This window comes from Gossypium hirsutum, chromosome A07, assembly GCF_007990345.1.
Source record: "Gossypium hirsutum isolate 1008001.06 chromosome A07, Gossypium_hirsutum_v2.1, whole genome shotgun sequence".
NCBI classification, from domain to species: domain Eukaryota; kingdom Viridiplantae; phylum Streptophyta; class Magnoliopsida; order Malvales; family Malvaceae; genus Gossypium; species Gossypium hirsutum.
In genome coordinates this window covers 35,241,735-35,268,573 of record NC_053430.1, presented here as the reverse complement: position 1 = coordinate 35,268,573, position 26,839 = coordinate 35,241,735, and the positions used below count along the sequence as shown (strand labels likewise).

General features: G+C 35.1%; 2 protein-coding genes across 2 annotated transcripts; one reads left to right on the top strand and one right to left on the bottom strand.

Moving 5' to 3' along the window:
- Positions 1-470: 470 nt before the first annotated feature.
- Positions 471-2,189, top strand: LOC107952903 (vestitone reductase). Its single transcript, XM_016888108.2, has 4 exons — positions 471-806; positions 891-1,421; positions 1,505-1,694; positions 1,784-2,189. Exons 1-4 carry the CDS (start codon positions 686-688, stop codon positions 1,923-1,925), a joined length of 984 nt encoding a protein of 327 aa, XP_016743597.1. The 5' UTR covers positions 471-685; the 3' UTR covers positions 1,926-2,189.
- A 23,585-nt stretch (positions 2,190-25,774) lies between these two features.
- LOC107955805 (60S ribosomal protein L44-like) lies at positions 25,775-26,511 on the bottom strand (the record flags this gene model as incomplete). The annotated part of the gene is made up of 3 exons (XM_016891602.2): positions 25,775-25,981; positions 26,069-26,143; positions 26,422-26,511. Coding segments are annotated over 3 exons (225 nt in total), but the record flags the coding sequence as incomplete, so codon positions are not given.
- Positions 26,512-26,839: the final 328 nt, after the last annotated feature.

Sequence of the window (26,839 nt, the reverse complement as noted above, 5' to 3'; positions counted from 1 at the left end):
GTGACATTTCATCTTCTAGAACCGGTTATGGTTGTTAAAAAATTAGATAATATCTAATTTGGTTTTTAAATTTGTTTATTTACATTTTGTTGGTTTTTTTTATTTTTTATCTTATTTATGAATCTATATTTCGTTAATTAAGTTGGTATTTTTTTATTAACATTATTAATTTATATTTTATTATATTACTAATCAATTTAAAAGTGTCATGTGGTAATTTTTTAAAACGCTATGTGATAAACATAAATTTTAAAAAATAAAAATATATAAATTAAAGTTTTATTTAACATTTTAAGAGGTTACTATTTGATTATGTCAGAAAAATTAATAGTGTTAGTTGAAAAATACAAACTTAATTAATGAAATATAAGTTTAGAGATCAATATGAAATATAGAAATTATTTATTATTCCTTAAAAATTGAAGCTGATGATTAAATAAAAAAAAATACATATGATGATATAATAATCCAATTTAAGCATGAATTGTCATTGCGGACGCATCCATTTCTGACAAAGAAAAGTCCGGTGGTGAAAGACACTCCACCGACGCCAACCAATCAGTCACCAGAATATTGATAAAGTTGGTCAGAGTGCTAGAGTAACTTCGCATTTCAAAGTCAAAACAAATAATTCCACTGAAGCGATAATTAAGAATACCACCAATTCCCCTGGAAAGTAAGAGATATGGAAGGAGATAAAGGAACAGTGTGCGTGACTGGAGGGACCGGTTACGTTGGCTCCTGGTTGATCAAACTGCTTCTTGAGCTCGGTTACTCTGTTCATACCACTGTTAGAGCTGACCCAGGTCAAGATCTGTAAACGCCCAATTTTAATTTAGTAAAGTTACCTTCTTTTTTCTTTTTTTATCTCAGTTTCTGCATTGTAGCAGGTAACAATAGAGACCTTAGCTTCCTCACCAACCTACCAGGAGCAAATGAAAGGCTTAAAATCTTCACAGCAGATCTTAATGATCCCGAGAGTTTTGGTACTGCCATTGAGGGATGCAAAGGAGTTTTCCATGTTGCTGCTCCCATGGATTTCCAGGACAACGAACCCGAAGCAGTTGTGACCCAAAGATCAATCGATGGAACATTAGGCATCTTGAAGACATGCTTGAGATCAAACACAGTGAAGAAAGTTGTATACACTTCTAGTATTACCGCCGTATATTTCAACAAGATCAAGAATGTGGAGATTATGGACGAGAGTTATTGGAGTGATGTGGATTACATTCGATCAGAAGTTAAGTCATACGTGAGTTCTTATGCCATAACCAAGACTTCAACAGAAAAAGCAGTTCTTGAATTTGCAGCACAACATGGATTGGATTTGGTTTCCATCATTCCTCCTATGGTTCTGGGTCCCTTCATCTGTCCCAAGATGCATGGTCCAGTGCGCACCGCATTGTCTCCCATCCTAGGTATATGTTGAACTTGTTTTTCTTGCTTACCATGAATCAGTTTAACATACAGATGTAGTTTATCCTATTGATTATCTGTTCAGGGAGTAGGAAAAACAATATTCTTCTTCTCAATCTTGCAATGGTGCATATGGATGATTTGGCAAGGGCATTCATCTTCCTGCTTGAGCATCCTGAGGCAAAAGGAAGGTATAATTGTTCCTCTGATACGGTTACTGCTCCAAAGATAGTTGAAATTCTTTCAACTAACCATCCGGAATTCCCAATTGTAGAGTGAGTAGAATTTTTTTTTTATTTTAATTACAGCTCATGTTATGTTAATGTTTGGAGTAAAAGAAAAGCTTTTAATCCTTGTCATGCAGCACCCTGGAAGGAATTGAAGGTGCTAAATTGCCTGGTTTGTCATCAAAGAAGCTCTTGGATTTGGGTTTCAGATTCAAGTATGTGGTTGAGGATATGTATGATGGAGCTATTAAAAGCTGCAAGGAGAAAGGCCTTTTCTAGTAAGCATAAACACGATATGGAATCTGTAGGAATGATGTTAACTCATTGTTTCATTACAGGGACAAAGGGGCCCTGATACGATGCAATCAATAGATGATGCTGATGCAATACTTCTTTTGAAGATTATAGGATTCTTTTGCTCTAATTACATGAAAATTTAAATTTATTTTTCTGCATTTTTCATGTTTGAATGCTTGTGTTTTCATGGACTTCATACATGTTAGTTTGTTTCGGAGATAATTGTATGCAGTTTCTTGCTCGTCATCTGAACCCATCACTGTGCCTGTAATTACTTTCTTTTTATTATAGAGGAATATATTCAGTTGATGGAAACAAATGAAGGGAATATTTCAAATTTGGGTATTAATATCTGATGCAAATACTCTTATAGATAGAACTTTTTAAGGGAGAAATATAATATAGAGATGGAAAGGGCGAAAAGGAATCATTTGTGTGACGCGAAGGTACAGGGTTCATAGCTTCATGGACCAGTGATTCCTACTTTTGTGGTTGGTCCTTTCGTCCCCTCACCATTGGGTCTGGCATTAGGTACAAGCTAGTCGTTGTCTCCAGTTGATAATCACAAAGTTTTTACTGATTCCGTTAAGAGAATATGCACTGTGATGATGAAACTACAGGGACCGAACTTGACTATCCAATGATATAAACATATTTTTCCTACTTGAATATCCATCGTAATGCAAGAAGGGAGATGCAAGTGTTCCAAAAGAGGGCTGAAATTCTTTCTGCAGGCATCCAGAGTTCCCAGTGAGCTAAGTTTCTTGCCTCTGCCGTTGTTTTTACCTCAATAATCCGTCCATAAGTGTTATAAAAGTTATAACTTTTTTTATATAAAAAAAATTTATAAAGTTGATTTGCTATTAAAATACCTTTAGTAAGTAAGCTACAAATTAAGTTTACAAAAGCTATAATAAAAAATTGCATTGATAGGCATCTCAAAATAGGTTAAAAAATTACATATGGATTTTGTAAAAGCAGACATCAAGAATTTAGACATGGCTGATTCCGATGTTAGTGTCGATGGTGTACTTTGCTCCGATGAGGATCAGAACACAAAGAAAGTTAGATTCAAGGAGGGAGTGGAAAAGGAGATTGCTGTGATGGCTGTAGATCCAGATTTGTCTCCAAAACTGACAGGGAAGGATATGCTTTTGGGAGAAGCCTCTCGTTCTGAACCAGACCGTAATGGCTCCTCTGAGGGACGTGATAACAATTTCGATTTTTTGGAAGGGAACGTGAGTACGGACATGGTTGACGGGATGCCCTCTATTGCTTTCTCGGAACGGATTAAGAATATTCTGTTCAAAGAAATGGATTTAACGATTGTCCTCAAGCTTTTAGGGCGTAATATTGGCTACAATGCTCTCCATAACCGTATCCTTAGCCTCTGGAAACCCGTTAAATCTTTTCATCTTATGGATACTGTAAATGGTTATTTTTTGGTGAAATTTCAGGATATTGGTGATTACAACAAGTTTTAACTCAAGGCCCTTGGATTATCTACAAACAATATCTTACCATCCAACCATGAACTAAAGACTTTAATCCTTTGCAGCCATATCCCAGGTGGTGTTGGCCTGGATCCTATTGCAGGGGCTTCCGGGATACCTGTACAATCGGAAAATTATTGAAGTTATTGGCGGACTCATTGGAAAAGTTGTCAAGCTTGATTTTCAAACCGACAATAGAACTAGAGGTCGGTTCGCTTGTCTCGTCGTTTTTATTAATCTTGACAAACCCTTGATTTCGCAGGTAATGGTGGACGGCACCGGCCAACAAGTTGAGTAGGAGGCTTTCCCGACGGTATGTTTCTCATGTGGTAGATATGGCCATACTAAAGAGCTTTGTCCGATGGTTGTGGCTGATCAAAGTCAGGGACAACCGACGAACGTGGTGGTTGAAGCTCAAGGTGACAATAGAGGCAGAACTGGTGGCGACAAGAGACCGGATTTCGGGCCATGGATGCTAGTGGAGCGCAAGGTGAGGCTTGGTCAACTCGGTCTTCAGGCTAGTGGCGCAGAAAAATCCGGCAATGAGTCTTTTGGATTTAGATTTTTGGCACTTAATCAGGTTGGAGATTTGTGGAGTGTTTTAAGGGCAGCTGTTGAAGATTTTACGCAGGAGACAGTGAAGGAAAGGGAGGCTGTTGGTGTTGGGAGTTTTAAGGGTAGGGCTAATGAGAGTGTTTCTAAAAAATATGGGCCTTATTTTGAAGCAGGCCGTGGGAAGATTTCGGGCCGTAGTAAATCTTCAAGGCCTGCTACGGTTTCCTCTTTGGATAGCTTGGAAGCAAATGTTTTGGGCCAGGAAAATAATTTTAATTTGGATAATTTTTGGGGGAAAAGGCCTATGGAGATGGAGAATAATGGCGAGAACAATAAAGGCCCAATTTTCAATTCTAATGCCAATATTTCTTTCTTTCTTTTTTTTTGATGAGGATGCCAATTTTTCTTTTTCGTTTGTGCATGCAGGTAACAAACAGAATAATTCTGATTTAATGGGTTTGGGCGTGGAAGGTGTTAACCAAAATTCTTTAAATTTTGGTGCTACGAATAATTTAATTTCTGGTAATTTAGAAAGGGTTAAGGCTCATTTTAATTCAGCTTTCGAAGTGTCTGAAACAGTTGATATCCAAATTTCTGAAGGTGCCCTTGATCCCGGGAAACATTCTGCGGTGTCTTTTAAGGAAAATATTATTGTTGATCAACAGGCTAAATCTGGAGACCGGTCAGTAGAGAAGTTGGGTATCACTTTAGTTTCAGGTTCGAGTGTGGACAAATCCAATTTTATTATTAGTAAGGGTGACATAAAAATTAATAAAAACCGTGGTAGCCACAAAAATTCTAATGCTTTTGGGGACGTGGGAGTCGTTTTAAATCTTCTGGTAGTGCACGAATTCCTATAACAGAGACCATGGAGGTGTTGACGAATATTCTTTCTACTCGAAATCTAGTCATAAGGGTACTGAGGATGCGGGAGTAGCAGACTTACACGTGGCTGGGGATTTAGTCCCTCAGTAATATTGGTATGTTTTCTAGCATTCTGTTTTTATTAAGAATTTAACTATTTTTTTTTGGAATTATCAGGGTTGTGCTAGTGTTAAATTCTCTTGAATTTTTCGGGAATATAATTTGGAACATAAACCGGATATAGTTTGCTTGCTTGAGACAAGATTCAGTGGGGCTAAAGCTGATTGCATTATTGCAAAGTTAGGGTTCCATTACTCCCATCGAGTTGAGGCGATTGGCTTCTCTGGAGGTATTTAGATTGGGAGGAAAGATTCTTTTCGTGTGGAGGTTGTTTGTAGTCATCTTCAATTTATTCTAATTAAAGTTTGGCCTATGTCCTTTACACGTCCGTTTTTTATTTCTTTCGTTTATGCTAGCCTTAATCGGAAAAAACGAAAAGACCTTTGGGATGTCTTAAGATTTTCGATTTCGTCAGGCCATTTTCCATGGATTGCTATTGGCGATTTCAATACAATTCTTTCTTCTTCTGAAAAGTTTGGTGGTCTTACTAATGGTAGGAGATGTCCCCAATTTCGTGATTTTGTGGAGAAAGCTGAGCTGCATGATTTGAGCTTTAGAGGTTCTCCTTTTACTTGGCATCGGAGGGCACTTTTTGAAAGGTTGGATCGCGCACTGGGTAATAAAGCGTGGATTCGTACTTTCCCCAATAGCTTGGTCACTCACTTACCTAAGATCAAATCTGACCACCGTCCTCTTCTTTTAAATCAAAATCCAGAGGTTATTTTACCTAGAGGGAAACCCTTTCGTTTCTTGGCAGGTTGGACTGAACATTCTGATTTTGATAATTTTATGAATGCTAATTGGTCTTTCACTGGAGACATGGCTAATTCTTTATTTAAGCTTACTCTTAATTTAAAATAGTGGAATAAGTAGGTTTACGGGTATATCACTACCAAAAAGAGACCTTGTGCGTAAAATTGCTAATATTCAGAGTAGAATGGATCTCTCTGGTTCAAATTGGTTAACTCGGGTGGATTTGATTCTTAGACAGGAGCTTGAGAATGTTTTACATCATGAGGAACTCCTTTGGAAGCAAAAAACGAGATGTGATTGGCTGCACTTGGGAGACCGTTGTAACACCCTGAACTTTGGGCCTAGAAGTAATGGGCATTGAGTTTGGTATCGGTTAGAAGGCGGCTTAAATAACTTAAATGTGTTTAAATATTTTATAATTGTATGTTTAGTTTAATTGTGAAGTGATTTAGGAAGGGTTGGTAGTGTGGAAAAAGTCCTGGGTTCGATCTAGGGCTTTAGCAAAATTTTGAATTTTTTTTTAAAAGACCCTGAGCATTAGGTGGAAGGCTTATTAATAAGGCCTGGTAAAATCTGACACAAGGAAACGCTTGGCTTAGTGGCAAAAGGTGTTGGTAGCAAGTAGGAAGTCTAGGGTTCAAGTCTTGGCCTCGGCGAAAATTTTTATTGCGCATATGATTAGTAAGGAAGCTAGTGTTTAGGCCTTATAAATATGTTTGGTGGAAATATGGCACAAGAGTGCCCTCGGGCAATGGCGAGAAGCATGCTATGGATTTGAAAGGTTGCAGGTTCGAATCCCAAGCCTGGAAAAGTTTTAAATTTTTACTCTTTAAGGAAACTGAGACTTAGGCATATAAGCCTTATAGTTAATTTTGATCGAATGGTAGCACAAGATATGTGGCAGTGCAGTGGCCAGCAGTGTGTTAGGAAGTTGGAGGGCTGGAGTTCGAGTGGTTTCATGCTCAAAAGGGAATTCAATTTTTCCTATGCAACGTAAGGAAGGATTGCCATTCGGTGGAAGCAATTTGAATGCAATTGTTGGCTAAAATCAAGGTTACGGTGGAGATAAGGATAACGATTAAGTGTGGATATGATGTTGATAAAATTGGAGAAATTGAAGGGAATTTAACTTGATGAGTTTAAGTCGATTGGGGAGTGTAGATTTGTATTTTTTTTTAGTATATATACGTGTGTCGTATGGGCAAGTAAGGGCATTTGTTGTTTTTGTGTGCTTCAGTTGCATATTCTTAGGGGAAATTTCTTTCAACTTATTGACTCTTTTGTTTTTTTTTTTTTTGCAAATACCTGAGTAATTTCAAATCCTTCATCTCCTCTTTTCTTTAAGCCAAACTCTTGATCTTTTCTTCTATTTTAATCAAATCAACCTCTTCTTTCTTTAACTTAGCCGGTTGCTCCATTTTCATTTAAGAGCCGATTCATACACTTTGAGGGCTGATTTTCTGTTGGCAAGCGATCTCGCGATAGATAAGTGAATTAGATCTTCTTCGACTTTTGTTAAATATTTCTAAGTTCTTTCGTTTCTACACTCTTAAAAGCCGATTTTTCTTTATCTTTTCCAATACCATTACTTTCGTTAACCTATGGTTTCTCTATTTATTTCTCTTTCTCCTTCTCATTCATGAGTGTGATCGCTGGCTAAATATTAGTTGATGGAAAAATGGGGTTTTAGCAGAGAGGTTGGGATAGAGGCTCCCAAGTTTAAGCGACGAAGGTATCAGCCGTTAGGGACTTTCCGCCTGGATGCAGAAGGGGGACTACGTCAGATTTTGAGTTACGAAGGCAGATCGCTGCCATCAATCTAGTCAAGGCAAGTATAGGTTGTTCTTCGGTCAGTAGTGGATTTATTTTTAATTAATGGAATGTGACTAATGGAGTATAATATTGAATATAGGTTTGGCCGATTATGAATACTTAGTACTCCAGGTGATAAGGTGTGTACTTCTACCCTATGATAGCTTGATATAAAGCCGAAGGTCTGCACATACATTGCACACACGTTAGATCGGCAAATCCCGAAATGCCGAAAAGTCAAAAGTCTGGCTATGATAGTCTTGTGAGTGCGTGAACACTCGTAATGGGGAAATTGATACGTTGGCAGAGGCCCCATAAGCGATCTCATGGATCTGGGCCATACTTAGGCCATCTGGGCCAGAATGAGCTAAATTGGTCCGACGGGTCGTGGGCCCAAAATAAGCGAATTTTTTGATTTGGTAATAAGTGATGAACTAGTCATGTTGGTTACATGGCTTGGAATTGATTCGGGCTAGATGGGCAATATGAACGTGATTTGGGCCTAATGGGCCATATGAATGTGATTTTGGCCTAATGGGCCATATGAATGAGATTGGGCCTAGTGGGCCATATGCATGTATGTAGACTTGTTTGGGCTTTGTAAGGGGTTGTAAGCCTAGTATCTGATAACTGCTTAAACAGACATAAAACTTAATTAATTAATTAATCGTGACTGTGGACAAGTCATAGGGTTAAAGTGTGGCAAGGGGTATATGCATGTCTAGGATTGGGTTTAGGGAAAGCATGGTACTTAAGTGGTCTTAATGACTCACCTCCTATTCGTTGGAATCATACTTGGTGCATAATATCTATTCACTTTAGCCAACGGGGACTTGTTAACGGGACGAGATAGGTAATAAACCCATAATAAAGAGGAATTACCGAAATGCCCTTAAGGGCAAAAAATGACTAAAATACCTCTACCTGTTAAATGTAAAATTTATGGATGTTACATGTATACCTGCTGCATTTACATGATATTCTGTTTAGGTTGCATATGGGTTGGGAATTATGGAACGGAGGAAGTATATGAGGATCGCATGGTTGCTTGACGACTGTAGATCCACCGATGGCTATTAAGCACAATATTTGATTAGCAGCTTGTTGCAATAAAGGTAGTACCGCAACCAGGCTACCATTGATGTGTATCGAATGGGTGGGTCGATATTTATATCCCCACATGATGTGTACCGGGGGACAGAGTTGGTGTGTAGCGGTTGGATTATTGGGGTGGGGTGCACAGCATTACATGTATGATATTATTGTGATATTATTGCGATGTGGGCTTCGGCCCAACTAAGGCTAATATGGGCTAAGGCCCAAAGGCCACTGTTATTAAATTGGGCTCAGGCCCAAAATGACTGATGATTGCTTTATACTCATTGAGGGTTGTACACACTGAGTTTTCGAAACTCACTCCCCCTCCTTTTAAATTTTTCAGGTGATCCTTAGTAGGCGGTTCGACGGATGGAGGGATTCGGAGGTGGCCAACTAGTAAAAAGTTTAGACTTATTCTTTTATATAATTTTTAATATTTTGGTTTTAATTTTTTTTTGATTTGGGGTGTAATAAGGCCTTTCCTCTGGTTATTATTTCAAATTAGGATTATTATTATTTTTATGCTTTATATTTGTTAGAAGTAGAACATGGTTTTTCCTAAACCATAACTATTTTTTTTAAATATTACATTTCCGCAACTTAATTTTTAAATGACAAGTTTTCATAGATCATCTGTTTTAAATAAAGCTTCTGCAACTGAAAACAGATTTTACAAAGTAATTATTATCATACAAGAAGGAATAGTTTTTTTTTAAAATACACCTCGCTTTGAAAGCAACAAATACAAGCTGGGATTTTACTCAAGGTTTTTATTTTAAAGAAGGGTTTTCAGTGAAAACAAGGTTTTCAAAAAACACTTCAATGTGACACGCCAGGTTTAGCCATAACGTCTAGGCCGGGTTTAGGGTGTTACAACCGTAATACAAAATTATTCCATTCTCGAACTTTGCAAAGAAGGAAAAGAAATTGCATAACTGCTATTCGGAATAATGATGGGGATTGGATTTTTGATTCGAAAGCTATTGAAGCTGAGGAAAATTCTTTCTTCCAAAAGCTCTATGGGGAATGTCCTAGTACTATCGGTGATTTTCCTCTTAGTAAGTTTCCCCAGCTGGAGCGTAACGACATTATTTTCTAGGGAAGCCAGTTTCTAATGATGAAATTCAAGACGCCCTTTTTGACATGGCTCCTCTTAAAGCTTCAGGTAGTGAAGGATTTCATGCCCTCTTTTTTCATCAGTGGAGTAAAATTTGGGGGACAATTTGTGATTGGGTTAGAAAGGTTTTCAATGGGGTTTCTATTGAGGCTGAACTGAATAATACCCTGATTGTTCTTATTCTTAAGGTGGCGAATCCTGAAGGTTTTGGACAAGTTCGTCCAATTAACCTTTGTTTTGTCTTTTATAAGCTAGTAATGAAGGTAATTGCTAACTAGTTTAAGCTTGTTTTCCCAAAAATTATTACGCAGGAACAGGTTGACTTTATTGCAGGTAGGAATATAACCGACAGCATTATTATCGCTCAGAAGGTAATTCAAACTATGAGATGTCAGAAAAAAAGGTGGGTGACGATGAAAATTGATTTGGAGAAAGCCTATGATAAAGTGAGATGGGACTTTATACATGCTTCTCTCCAAGCTTCAGGTATTCCTTTTTATCTTAGTAAAGTTATAATATCCTTCATTACGAATTCTACTATGCAGGTTACGTGGAATGGTGTACCTTTGTCTAAATTCAGACCTGCCAGAGGTATTAGACAAGGGTGTTCACTCTCTCCCTATCTTTTTGTACTTTGTATGGAATGGCTTGGTCATTCGATTCATTCAACCATTTCAGCGGATAAGTGGAGCCCCATATGAATTTCTCAACATGGGTCGTATATTTCACATTTTTTCTTTGCAAATGACCTAGTTATTTTTAGCAAAGCGGATTTGGTGCATGGTAAGATCATAAAAGATATTCTGGATCATTTTTGTGGTTTCTTTGGACACCTTATTAATGCTAGAAAGACAAACATTTTTTTCTCTAGAAGGGTGGAAGATTCTTTAACTGATTTGATCAGCTCCTTATTTGGATTTCAAAAAGTTCACGACCTTGGACGTTATCTTGGGGTTCCTCTTTTTCATCAAAGGGTAACGAATAGCACTATGAATTTTGTGGTTGAAAAGGTTCATGGAAAGCTTCAAAATTGTGATTCCAAAAAACTCTCTATTGCTGGTCGAGTTACCCTAGCTCAGTCGGTTCTTTTATCCATTCCTAGCTATTTTATGCAATCTATGATGATTCCTATTAAAATCAGCGATGAGATTGAAAGTTTGGTGAAGCAGTTTATTTGGGGATCTTCGGATAACAGAAAAAAAGATGTTGCTGGTAGGGTGGGATTCAATTTGTCAACCTAAGTGGTGTGGTGGTGTTGGGCTGAGAAGACTTAGCGATCAAAACATATCTTTTCTTTTAAAATTGGGGTTCAATATTACTTCTAATAAGGATGCTTTATGGGTTCGCGTGCTTCATTTGAAGTATCATATGAAGGAGGATCTGTCAAAGTGCATTACTCGAGATAGAAGTGCTTTCCTTTAGAGGTCTCTTTCTAAAGCTAGGCCGTTACTTCGTGAAAATATTTTCTGATCTGTTGGAGATGGGAATAAAATTTACTGCTGGAAGGATAAATGGATCCCAAATGTCGGGATTTTGACTCGATATATTCCGAATAATATTTTTCAAGATTCGGATTGCCTCATTAATGAGATGACCACTGAGGATGGTTCTTGGAACTTTGATCTTTTCAGGTTTGGCTTCTTGAGGATGTGATTCAGCTTATTAAAGGCATTCCGCCTCCTCACCCATCTACTGGTCTTGATAAAATTTCCTGGTGTCACACTTCGGCTGGAGGTTTTTCAGTCAAATTAGCTTACAAGATGTTAAAAGGAAGGCGATTGGAATCCAAAAGATGAAAAATGGAAGAGTGTTTAGAAGCTGCCAGGTCATCAACAAGTTCGATTTTTCATTTGGACTGCTCTACAAGGAAGGCTCCTTAGTAATATGGAACGGGTTAGACGGGGTTTAGCAGCTGACCTTTCTTGTCCCATCTGTGGTTTTCATTTGGAGGACGCTTTAAATATTTTGAGAGATTGCACTGTTGCTAGTGATGTTTGGAACCAAGTTGTCCCAGGTAATCATCTATCGAACTTTTTTCTAATAATTTTCAGGATTGGCTTCTTGCTAACTTGCAGGATAATAGCATGGTTCACGAAGAAGGATCCAGTTGGGCTTGTCTTTTTGGCCTTCTTATTTGGAGCCTTTGGAAGAACCACAATTTATCCATCTTTCAAGGAAGATCTTGGAACTCGATGGAGATGGTTCAAGTTTCTTCAAGTTGGGCGTGTAACACCCCTATCCCGTAACCGTCGCCGGAATAGGTAAGGGGCATTACCGGACTTGTAACTCATGTCAGAACAGGAAAATTTTAAACTTTTTCTTGAAATAAAGATCATTCATTTAAATAAGTACTAAGCACAGCCAGAGATAAAATTTAAACTTCACTAAGTAAACATTCAAAAGATGCCATTTTCGCATGGCTTATATATATTAACCAAAAATATTCTTCCGCCATTAGTCTATTCCATACATGCCATAAAATAGTTCTAAACATAACAGTAACAAGCAGTGGATAGTGATAGTGTGACTAGTTGCTGACGATCCCCGAGCCTGTAGCTTCGCAATGAGATCTATAAAACAGAGGAAACAAAGTAAACGGAGTAAGCATTACAATGCTTAGTAAGTTTTAAGCAGTGTCAACAGATAACAATCAAATTATAACATAGTTGTTCGTATTTTTATTTCACTTTTCCTTCGGGCATATCCCTTTACCGAATATGCACATCTCATCATATACAATAGGCAGATAAACTTTCACATAAAAGTGAGCTCATGTGACATAGATATATCGTATGATTTCACATAACCTCTCACACTGATCCAATGTCACATAATCATAGGAATAGTCTCATAGATTGCTCTCGTATGCATCACATAACTACCTTATGATTTAGTGCAAATCAAGCTCACATATAAACTTGGAGTACATACCTGTTTAACCTTTCGCATTGAATATATTTATAAGCAATTCTTATTACGAAGTCTTATAGCTTTAACCTCTACTCGGATTATCGGTGAGACCTTTAGCTCAGACGAAATCTCCACACGAAGTTATCGGGTCTTACCCGGACAAAATCTCCACACGTAGTCATCGGGTCTTACCCGGACATAATCTCCACACGTAGTCATCGGGTCTTACCCGAACACAATCTCCACACGTAGTCATCGGGTCTTTAGAGCTCGGATATAGTACGAGCATGAAGCTTACGGACATTAATCAGTGATAATATTCTCGCATAAAGCCTGCGGGGTTTTAACCCGAATATAGTACTGACACAAATGCCCTTCGGGACTTATCACATTTATACACTTTCACATCCATCACGTTGGCCACTCGGCCCTGTCACATATATACACTTTCACATTCATCACATCGGCCATTAGGCCTTATCACATATATACACTTTCACATTCATCACATCGGCCATTAGGCCTTATCACATATATACACTTTCACATTCATCACATCGGCCATTAGGCCTTATCACATATATACACTTTCACATTCATCACATCGGCTATTAGGCCTTATCACATATATACACTTTCACATTCATCACATCGGCCATTAGGCCTTATCACATATATATACACTTTCACATTCATCACATTGGTCATTCGGCCTTATCACATATATACACTTTCACATTCATCATATCGGCCATTAGGCCTTATCACATATATATACACTTTCACATTCATCACATTGGCCATTCGGCCTTATCACATATACACACTTTCACATTCATCACATCGGCCATTAGGCCTTATCACATATATATACACTTTCACATTCATCACATCGGCCATTAGGCCTTATCACATATATATATATACACTTTCACATTCATCACATCGGCCATTAGGCCTTATCACATATATATACACTTTCACATTCATCACATCGGCCATTGGGCCTTATCACATATATATACACTTTCACATTCATCACATTGGCCATTCGGCCTTATCACATATATACACTTTCACATTCATCACATCGGCCATTAGGCCTTATCACATATATATACACTTTCACATTCATCACATCGGCTATTAGGCCTTATCACATATATACACTTTCACATTTATTCAAATATACTTCACATACCACATATACTATCATGTACAGACTTGGTCTTGGCCGAATCTACATCCATCACTTTCCAATGAATAATTCAATTTTACGCCATACTATCATTTCATATTAGAATACTCATAAGCTTACAATATCACGATTTAGAATTCAAGTATGGGTTTAATCACTAGCTTATGAGCAACTAAAACAAGTTTTATCCATGTTTACAACAAAATCACATATTCACTACGAGCTGTTTTCCTGAGTAATGGTCACTAAATTATTTATAACTGGAGCTAAAAAACTCCAAATCACTTGCCATTAATTTTTCCTGAATATAGACTCGTATATCTTCCATCCATAAAATTTCCAGAATTTTAGGTTTGGCCAATCAATACCAGATTTTTCTTAAAGTTTCCCCTGTTTCACTATTTGACTAATCTGACCACTCTTCACTACGAATCAAATTTCTCATTTTACAGAATTCAAAATGTGTTGTATTTGATTTCATTTGAAACTAGACTCATTAAGGAGTCTAAGCATATAAATTTTATCTTATAACCATTTTTGTACAATTTATAATGATTTTCTAAAAACAGAACAGGGGATTTCGGAGTCATTCTGACACAGTCCCGCACAACTTTAAATATCTCTTTATAGGCAATTTCTTTCCTTACACGGTCTCTTTTATAAGAAACTAGACTAACTAAGCTTTGATTACATATTTTATTCAGCCTATAATTCCACACCAACAATTTATAGTGATTTTCTAAAATCACGTTACTGCCGCTGTCCAAAGCAAATTATTACAATTTGCTCTTAAATTTCCAAGTCCAAACACTTATGAACTTACCATTTGAGTTTAAGACATATCATGGCCACATCATATCTTATTAAATCAACTCATTATGTCCTATTATGATTGAATTTACTCAACGTTTAATCACTTAAAACTTACCTCGGAAGTTGCCGAACGATTACGATGGCTCTTCGATCACTTTTTTCCTTTCCCTTATCCAAGTTTGATCCTCTAGGCTCTTGAGCTAAATCAAACAAATTTACTTCTCAATCAAACACATACATACGACAACCATATACATTTCAAAAACCAATTCATTCGTATCATTTGTCCATATATTAGCTTTTAGCATATTTGGTCATTAGAGCGACCTATTTAACTTTCAAGCATTCATTTCTAATTTTAATTAAACAATGCCGAATGCCATTAGCTACTAATGCCACACACACACATGTGCATAAAATTCTTCCATACATAACCTCTAGCTCATTCGGTCCTTCATCTCTCAAACCTATCAAAGTTTCATGTCAAACTTCCCTGGCCGAATACACATATAAGCACATAATGCACATTTAGAATTTTTTTATTTACTTCATGATACATTCGGCCTTGGCAACAATTTCATTAGAAATCCCTATTAGCCACTTCATCAATCAATTATATCATCTACTTAATATTTCATAACTTATCATGCTAGCTGAATATTATTTATTCAAGTTCATCATCTTCATATTCGGCATTAGCATCAAATATAATAGCCCATTTCTTCCCACTTTGAATCTATGCATCCATTTAATCATAGTTTGTTCAAGCACTCATACAACAAGATTCATCCAATTTAACAAGAAACAAAAACTTTATTCCTCCATAGCTACAATGGCCGAAAGATCTAGACATCTCAATACCGAAATTTCTAACATGGGTTGCCTAAAGAATTTGGTAGGGAGTTCAAATTTATCTAGCATTTCAAGTAACTTAACACATCCATATAGCTAACATTCTAGTAGTATCAAGGCATCAACTAAAATTTTGAAGCCTCTTAGCCGAATCCTAACTCTCCAACAACTCTAATTTCATCCATGAGATAAATAGAAGTAGGCTAACCCTCCAAAGGATGTGTAAACCTCCAAAAGCAACATTGAACATACCTTAATCTCAAGAACCACCTTGGCCGAACTTCCCCTCTTCTTCTTCCTTCCATTCACGGCAATGGAGGAGCAACCTAGCTCATTTTTTTGTTTCTCCCCTACTAACCACTATTATTTTATTACCCATGTTCTTTATTTTATTAATTCTAACATAAAACACTAACATAAAATGTTTATAATACATTTTAACCCATAGCATGGCTGGCCACTAGTCAAATTTTGGGTACTTTGACATGCAAACCCACAACTTTAATAGTTTAACATTTTAATCACTTGGACATTTGCCTATCATATTTTTAAAGTTTCTCAAATATGCCCTTTTTAGCTAAATTTCACATCCAAATGACAAAATTAAAGCATGAAATTTTCACACATACTTATTCACAAATAATAAGCATAGAATATAACAATTAATTATTTTTGTAACTCGGTTTTGTGGTCCCGAAACCACTTTCCGACTAGGGTCAAATTAGGGGTGTCACAGGGCGAATCAGCTCTTCTCAGCCTCGAGAGCAAAGTCTAAGGCTAGTTTTAAAACACCCGCTGAAAAGGAATCATTTGAGGGCCCGATCTTCCTCAACACTGATGGAGCAGTGCAATTAGGATCTGGAAATACAGCTGCTAGAGAAGTGGTTCGTGATGCCAATGGAAATTGGATTTTTGGGTATAACTGCTACCTTGGAAAATGTTTTATTTTTAATGCTGAACTTTGGGGTATCTTGGAGAGACTTAGGTTAATTCAAAGAAGGGATCACGATGAAATTATCATACAATTTGATAGTATGGAAGTTGTTAAAGCTATACTTGATAGTTCCTCAACTGAAGCAAACTCAACATTAATTAGGCGTATCCAAAGTATTTTATTTCAAGAAAAGTAGTGGTTTTTGCAGTACATTCCGAGAGATCAAAATCAAGTTACAAACTATCTAGTAAAACAAGCTTTGATCAGAACTGATAATTGGCAAGTGTTCGATGCTCCATTTCCGATGACGCGCTCATTTATGGAATTGGATAAGAATTTGAATGTTTGTCTTTTTCAGAATACCACTATGTAATTAGTTTGATATTTTCTTTTTCACAAAAAAAATACATATGGTAATCATCACTTTTCATTTATTTTATTTTATTTTTTACTAAATTATTCAAATTGTTATATGTTATTATTTGTAGAAAAATATTATATAGTAGATATTGATGATGTAAATACAAAAGATTTTCTTGCATCATATTATGAGGTATGATGCTATTGGGGAGAATAGAAAGACAACTCACAAACTTTTTAATTTGAGATATTCAAAACTTCGAAATGTGGATGAGAAGAAGTTTACTGTTCTAAAAAAAGATTTCTCATATTAACACCGCCACCTTAGTATAGTATAAAAAAAGTTAGACTAGATCGCGTTAACATGTTGCATATTTCATAACTTCATTCATAAATGGAATTGAGATGATTAATACTTTAAAGAGTACATGGAAGAAGAAAATCTTGATAATATTAATGACACAAATTCTGATTCTGATGAGGAAGAAATTGATGAGGGACCAATGAGTAAAGATAAAGAGTATATGTTAAATGTTAGAAAGGGAATAACTTAACAAATATGAAATGTTAGAGCAATTGGATAAAATTGCACATTATGTTGATTTTTCTTGTTATTTTTATTAGTAATCACATTGTCGATTATTTTCTTGGATTAACATATTGAATACAATGATTTAATTTTAATTTTTGTTACTTATTTAGAATTTTTAACCTGAAATAACTTTCTATAATAATTAATATTTAAAAAAGTTAATTTATGTAACTTATAAATGAAATTTTTACTATCAAACACAATATGAGGAACTAAGATATAACTTACTCAAGTCTACCAAAACTATTCAGTAAATTACATTTTCTTGTAATTACTACCATAACATTGACATTTTCATCCAATTACTTTGTAGTGTCAAAACGCATCCTAAAATTCTTTTTAAATTTTCACTGCTTCACTTCATTCCTATCACAAAAATACTTTATTCGGCAATACCCAAGAGGGCACTCTCAAGAAATTTTAGGGTTATAACTAATATTGTAACACCCCTATCCGTGTCCGACGCCAGAATAGGGTATGAGACATTACCGGACTTAATCGTTCACAAAAATGCAAAAATCGTCTACAAAATTTCAATCGTATCAAAAATTTTCATACACATGCATAATGTCCCATACACTGGCCTACGAAGCCCTAAACATGTATTGAAAGTAGTTAGGGACTAAACCGAGAACCTTAAAAAGTTTTGGGAAACATAGAAATTTTTTTTCCATGACACAAAGTCACACGCCCGTGTGGACACAGGGACACGCCTGTGCGCCTCTGACACGCCTGTGTCCTCAGGTTGTGTATCTCTCTAACTATGATGTCAGAGAATAAGTTGAACACACGGTTAAGCCACACGCTCGTGTGCTAAGGCCGTGTCCTCTACACGGTTGAGACACACGGTCGTGTCTCAGCCCGTGTGGCCAACACTTAGGCTATTTTCCAAGCCTTTAAGTTACCCTTAATCCTTCACATCTTCATTTCCATATTACACATTTAATTCATGGCCATAACTATTTAGATTGGTCATAAAACATTCATCATGCACATATTTCATAACACCAACCATATATGGCCAACAAGCATAATCACATCATCTCATCACAAGCATTAGAACATAGCATAGATAGATAGGTTCACAAACCATAATCAATATGAGACACACCTCTTGGCCATATACTAATAACTCATTATAGACCAATACATTAGGCTAATCATAATAACACATATCATAAAAACCTAGTCCCTATACATGCCGCTGACTTGAACACGCTTAACATATATCCGTATTACAAAGGTGATGACTTAATAATGTGATGCTGCCTCCGACGATCTCCAATTCCAAGCTAACCTGACAACACTAAAGAAAAGGAAAGGAAGGGAGTAAGCTTTATAGCTTAGTAAGACTGTATGAAAAATAATAAGCAATTATCAACTTGTTCCTCAAGGTAATACAACCATATTTGCACTTTTACTTATGTTCAGACCAAGCTATTACCTCGAGTCATAGTCACTAAATCATTTATATCTAGAGCTACGAAACTCCAAATTAAGATACGCTAATTTTTCCAGAAACTATACTCACATATATTCTTACCATAAAATTTTTAGAATTTTGGTTTAGCCAATTAGTACAGTTTATTCCTTAAAGTTACCCCTTTTTCGCTGTTTGATAGTTCCTAACCCTTTTCACTAAAAATTAATTATCTCATAATACAGGACTCGGATGATGTTACCGTCTATTTCTCTTGAAAATATACTCATTAAGAATTCTAATCATATAAATTATAACCCATAACTATTTTGGTACAATTTTCAATGATTTTCTCAAATCAAAACAGGGGATTTCGAAATCGTTCTGACTCTGTTTCACACAAATTCAAATATCTCATAATATGAAATTCCTTTGCTTATACCGTTTCCTTTATAAGAAACTAGACTGATTACATTTAATTCCATATTTCATTCAATCTTTAACCCCATTTCCACTATTTTTGGTGTATTTTCTAAGTTAGACTACTGCAGTTATCCCAAAACTATTTAGTGTAAAATAATGGTAACTAAGCTTATAACAGCTCTACAAACCATTTTAAACATCATGGTAAAAATACATATCGGTACATCATAAGCATAGAACCATAATCATAAGGTCATCAATATTTCATTCTCACAGGCATAGCTTACTTATTTGTATCCTTATCAAAGATGCATCATTTCATGATTGTAATAGTATTTGAGCTTCGAGTACATACCTGTACCTTTTCAACATGCTCATATACTTACCTTCTCGCTTTCATCACAAGTTTTGAACTACCCTTTGAACCACTTGGAATACTATAGGATATTCAATAGGCCTCAAACATAGGGTAAGATGTTGACGCCATGTCTCGAACATGGTCTTACACTGGCTCACGCATCAAAATCGATGCTATGTCCCAGACATGGTCTTACACTGTCTCTCATATATCGAGGCCGATGTCATGTCCCAGAATGGTCTTACACTGGCTCTCATCTGTCGGTGCCGATGCCATGTCCTAGACATGGTCTTACACTGACACATATCAAGCCCATGCCATGTCCCAGACATGGTCTTACACTAGCTTTCATATCTCGAGGTCGATGCCATGTCCTAGACATGGTTTTAAACTAGCTCTCATCTCAATGTCGATGCCATGTCCCAGACATGGTCATACAATGGCTCTCATAATATGGCCGATGCATGTCCCAGAAATGTCTTACACTAGCACACTGTCACCCAAATGTCATAGCATGAATATCCAATCTATTCTCAAAGTTCAGTCGGGAGTTTAGCATGTTAAGTCTCATCATACATTTCTCATAGCCATATTCAAACATTTCATGCAAAATTAATCATTCAGTACATAATTACGATAAAGCTGTAATATTTATGCACAACTTACTCGTTTCAATGGAATATCATATTCCATCAAATTTCCAAGCATTCAATCATCACATAAATGTTATTAACATTTGGCATCACTTTCTCATATACAATATCATCAACATAAAATTCAATACAATCATAGCAAGATAGATTTCAAGTATATTAACAATAACTTGGATATCATGCTTATTTAATCACACAGACTTACCTCGAATGCAATTTCGGCTAATTATGCCATTTTAGTCCATAATCTCGTACTTTTCGATTTAAGCTCGAATCTCAGTTCCTTGATCTAAAATGATAAAATTCACTACTTTAATAATCACATTAACCAATACATTCCATAATTTATACTTTTGGAAAAAAGACCATTTTGCCCCTAGACTTTCACAAAATTACAATTTTACCCCTAGGCTCGTAAATTGATTTTTATCGAATTTCTTCATTAATCAAACCTAGCCGAATTTATTTTAGGCTTATAGCAGCCCACAATTTCATTCATTTCACACACTTATCACCTTTTTATCAACCTTTACAAAAAGGTCCATTTAGGTGTTTTTCTTGAAAATCCTTTCACAAAAGTTGTTTATTACACAACCATGACTTATTTTCTTCCATAAAAATTTAGCAAACAACATAAATATTCACATGGAAAAACCCTAGACTTTCAACCATTTTGCAAAATAATCCCCTAATTGCTAGATTAAACTACAAGGGTTCCAAAAATACAAAAATCATAAAAAATGACCATCAAAATCACTTACTTGCAAGGGAACTAAGTGGCTGAAAATTTAAACTCTCAAAACCCCCAGTTTTGCTGCCATTTTCGGTGGAAGAAGAAGAAGAAATGAAAAAGATGACAACTTTTTCTTTATTTTATTTTATTACCAAAAAAGTCACCTAATGCCACCAAATGTTGACTTTTCAAATTTTCTTGTCCTTATGGCCGGCCATCACTCTCCAAATGGCGTATTAGCACCTTAAAGACCTCCAATTTTGGTTCTTTAGCTATTTAACATATTTGGGTAGTAAAACAAAACTTTTTCCCTTTATGCGATTTAGTCCTTTTTCGCAATTAAACTCACAAATGCTAAAATTAATTCACCAAAATTTTCATGCACTCATATAATCATACTATAACACAGAAAATAATATTAAAATAATTTCTTGAGCTGGGATTTGTGGTTTCAAAACCATTGTTCCGACTAAGCCTTATTTTGGGATACTACAATTCTCCCCTTAGGGACTTTTGTCCCCGAAAGTCTTATCGAAAATGAGGTGGTATTCGCATAGGCTCCATTATTCACAACATTATTAGAGAACCCCCCTAAGATTGAACTTTTAGTTCTTAACACTTCAATCTTTCGTGCCGAAGTCATTAGCAGTTCTTCATCATACAACACATTATCTTAATCTTAATCTATATCGGAGAACTTATATACACAAAGGGTACGATCCATACTGTCATTTTACATATACACATAACACACTTGAATCTTCTCAAATTCGCATGGTGAAGCTAGTTAATAAATCACTGGCCTTATACTCTATTACGTCGTACGACCCCAATGTTTACGAATTCAATTCTCAATTACTTTTAAATTCTGAAACACAGAAATAAATCATATTGTCAAGAATCTGAACCGATCAAACCGAAAATGAAATGGCGGTGCCAAAACACAACCACGCATTCAAAGCTTAATATGAAATCTGACAACGTCAAACACAAGCAATTCAATTACTCTGTTAAACGAGAATTCTGTACATACTAAAATAATTTGCAGATCTCGTCAATTACTCAATAATAAACCCACATAACACTTCTCTTTTCTAGAGACATGAATTATCTCGATAGGAATTCTATAGTACTCTTTCTCAGCTTCCTTCTGGTGCCAACACTGGCTGAAGTAGTACTGAAGACACTTGATATTCGACTTTAGTCATGTTATTACTCCAAATATTCATGCACAAGATTTGAAATGTCGAGTCCCAAACTCGATCACTAATGCATTATTTCTATGAGTTTTCTTGCATTATTTCTGTATAGGTTCTGGGTTTTCTGTTACACAAATATTTACTCTAATATAATATCATTCATCAGGTCTGACTTGAAATTTACAACCAGATGTCAACCCTCACTGTACCCGTTTAGCTTACAATTCACTAACACTTTTCTCAACTGTACAGACTTGTAATGAAATTTCAATTTTCAATCTTGAATTCAGCTAAGACCGATCTTGTCAACAAACAAATTCAACCGTGTAACCATCATTCTCAAAGTAAACGGGGTTTTCTTAACCAAACACTTATGATACCTCAGACTCAGATCTCTATCCATGACATCGGATATTTTAAACTATCACATTGTCTTATAGTCTCAAAACACATTATAATCCACTTAATGACACATCATTGAAAAAAATCGAGAACTCTCTGCCCGAGTTAATCTAAACTAAATTTAATACCTCGGTTAACAACACTTCCAACCATTTAAAACTCTGCTAGTATATAATAGACAATTTTAATTTCCCATGAAAGTGATAACTTTATCAATTAGAACAATTTTAACTCATGTCATGGTCTTCTAAAATATGCATTCTTTTTCAGACTACCTATCTTTTTACCATGAAGAAATGAAATTTTGTTCTGAGACTTGAAAAGAGACTCGGACATAAATATCTCATTTAACCTTTCGAGCAAGTAATCTGCACAGATTGAACAACTGAATCGCCCTCAATCATCAATCATTAATAATTCAAGAAATCCCTTCATACTAATAACAGAATAAGTCGAACATACAACCCTTTTATGATTCTTTCATAGCACAAATCAAAATTCTTTATGAACTGGTTTTGTTTAACCGGACCATATAGTCTCTTGCTAATCCCAATAGAAATCAAGATTACCAGTAAATGAAACTTATTACACAATCTGGACTTGAGCTATCACAATCTATACGTTGGTAAATTTCAACCCTTTTTACAAAACTAGAAAACATTACATCAATATCACCTTATTTTCGTAATCAGGCTAAAGATATAATCATAATAAACACTTTTAACTCTAACCCAAGAATATCCCATACAATGAACCATGTTTGATACATATTAACAACAGGAATGACCAAAGATTCGAGAATTTACTTTCAAGATATGAAGACATACAGAATTTCTGAAATCATAGTCCAGATGAAATAAATAATAAAGATCTTAATGATCCCCCAGAGAAAAGAAATCCAGCAGAGGATACTACCCAGACTCACTGGAATCAAATACAACAAGGACCACATCCTGTTCATACATATGTACCGAAACAGAGTACCATCCAGAAGAAACAGAATCATAGCTTCATGCATATTTCCTCATTAACTATTTTTGTCATCACAAATCCCATATTAATCTTTTCACTAAAGAAGATCAGTTCTGAGGAGATCTCAATCATTACATTTTCTTGGCCTCGTACCTTAGTAATTTGATTTACCAAAGTAAATTTCTTCTCTAACTGTGACAGTGCAATACTCAAATAATCTTTTTGTCAACCTAATACTTTTCTAGCTCTGACTTACTTATCAACTCATTATCAATCTCTAATCATATTTATAGTTATTCCTCCACTGAACTATTTGGTTTCACACTTGTGAGTTTATTTAATGTAAATCTCACGAAATTCCATCACAAAACACCACTCTGATAAGGGGGTGAGGTCGTAGGGCCTCTGACTCGACTCTTATATACATATGTATATGACATAATTTTCATCATCATAGCGACACCATCACAATCATGTCATTCATTTTAGGAAAAATTATCATTCATATTTGTATTTCACAATTTTCTGATTATCTTATTCACTCAAATTCACTTATGCACACATTCTATGAATTCGAGACAACTTTTCTCATCATATTCACTTAATCAAACATATCAACAAACATGGATGAATATACATTACAATCGAAACTTTGATTTCGCATATCATCATATGCATGTCATTACAATCATATAAATCTATCCGAACAATTTAATGCATTTACTTAAGCTATACGAGCTTGCCAATCATATCATTCAAATAATTATACATGAACATTCGTTCTACCTGTATTTTTAGTAAGTTATCTAAACACATGCATTCAGTCGAACAAATCAATCATATACACCATGGGATTGTCAATCAACCATAGATAATCTCATTATGCTATGTACACATTCTATTTCATGTTTCTCATATCACAAATATATATATACGTTTCATGAATTCTTATTCTTACCTTTCCGAGTTTCAACTCATCATAACTGCACTTGTAATAACCCGAATTTTGCGGTTATCGGAAAAGTGTATTTTCGAGTCTTCGTTACTAAAAAAAAAGATCCGTAAATATTTATCAAAAATATTTAAAAAGTTCAGAGTGGTTAATTAGAGTTTAATTAAGTGAATTTAGCTTAATTAAGGATAATTGGATAAAAGTATTAAATTGAATAAAGTGTGAAAGTTTAATTATAGATTAAAAGAAAATAAAAAGGACCAAAATGACAATTATGCCATTTAGCATAAGTGAGGCAGCATATAAAATAAAAATCTAACAACACGTTTGGTTCGCTGTATTAGATTAGAGGCGTAAAGGAATAGAGGTGTAATGGATTAGAGGTGTAATGGAATAGAGGTGTAATAGCAAATCAACTGTTTGGTTGAATGTAATGGAATAGAGGCGTAGTAGTAATCTTGTGTTTGGTTGAATGGAATAGAAGTGTAATAGCATAATGGAAAAAACTAAAATAACTAGAATACCCTTAGCATAAATTTGTTTTGGTAAATGATTATTGTTATTGTTATTTAAATTTTAATAAGATTATTATTATCAATAATAAATAATTTAATCATATTTAAACATAATTATTATTAAATATATTATAATTAAAATATATAATTTAATAAAATTCTTAATAATCAATATTCTTATATGAATTTACTCAAATCATAATATATGATACTATAAAATTTACTAAAATCATAATACATAATACTATAAAATATAATTTAAAATAATTATTATTAAATATAATTTAATAAAAATATATAATTCCCCCCACGTTATTTGGAGATACAGGATACGAAACGAATTAATTGTTTGACTAATCAAGGGACTGATTTTGTTTAGCCATAAAATACATCAATATATATATTTATGTAATGAGAGTTTTTCATTTACATCCGAGTTTAAACTTTTAATGGGAGAAAAATTATCAAATTTAATTAAACCAAAAAAAAAACTTTAATGAGAAAAAAATTCCAAAAAGATCTAACTCTGCAAAAAGAAATAAAATATCAAACTGTTTTACTTAATTAATCAGATTGCTTTGCGTTGAGATCTTATTTATCTTTCAATTTCCAGAGCTAAAATAGATCAAGAGTGCTGAATTAAATTCCTCGTTCATGAAAAGTAAAGCAGAGATTACTGAAGTTACCAAAAACAATTAAATTAAAATACAGCATTTAAAACAAATGGCGACAATAGATCAAACGATGCCATTAACTATTAAGTGCTTAAAGAACACCATATCCCTCAGAAAACAATACATTAGAAAAACTAGAATTCCATACTGTCTTAAAAAGTTCCCAACAACATGACATGACATGAAATGAAATGAATAAACACCATTTAGAAAAGAGATGTTCCCTTCCCCTTCTTATCGCCACCAATTTCAAAATGCTTGCACCTCTGCAACAACACAAGACACAAACACCAACACATTAGCTCATCAAGCAAACACATTGGTCAACAAAGGTTTTTTCTCAATGCACAAACCTTGATTGGATGCTGGGATACATGCTTGCAACCCTGGCATTGCAGCCTCAGCACAATCTTCTTGGTGGTCTTGGCCTATTCAAACCATACAATGCCATTAATATTATATAACATGCTAGGAGTCTTGACAAATAGCAATGATCAGAATGACAAAATGAGTTAACACTTGGTACTAACTAGTACCAGAAGATGCAACATAAGATATTAGATCCTCTCTCGGTGTATCAAGAAATAGCAATAGCTAAACATCCTTTACTAACTAGTATCAGAAGATGCAGCATAAGAATTCTAGATATTTTGGTTATATAACTAAACACCAAGCAAGATATAAAAGAAAAGTGAAGAGGAATTACCTTCTTGTGGAACACTGGTTTGGTCTGACCACCATAACCTGATTTTTTTAAGCAAATTTCTACTGCATTTTTAATGCCAATTTGATGTTCTTAACCAACTGCCATTAAACATTTACAAGAAAAAGAGAGAGTCGGCTGTTAATTAATAATAACCAATTAAATAATCATGCAGAGCTTAGTTACGCAATATTTATTGCGTCATTAGGGAATATATTGACCTAAGCAAACCTTGTATTCATCAAGCTAAGGCTGAAGATATCTATGTATTAATTTCAACCCCATAGTGTGGCATTGAAAGGGTTCTGAGCATGTTAACAGACTGATTTGATTATTGATGCAAGAACGAAAATGATAAGAATCGGGTTGAAAAACAGGTAGTATAATCCATGAACAAGCAACAGAATGTGAATCCCATGCT

Bases quoted from the DNA above. Each gene is read 5' to 3' on its own strand.
- LOC107952903 (XM_016888108.2), top strand. From the start codon at position 686: ATGGAAGGAGATAAAGGAACAGTGTGCGTGACTGGAGGGACCGGTTAC. The intron at 807-890 runs GTCAAGATCTGT...GCATTGTAGCAG, and splicing joins CACTGTTAGAGCTGACCCAG to GTAACAATAGAGACCTTAGC. The intron at 1,422-1,504 runs GTATATGTTGAA...TTATCTGTTCAG, and splicing joins CGCATTGTCTCCCATCCTAG to GGAGTAGGAAAAACAATATT.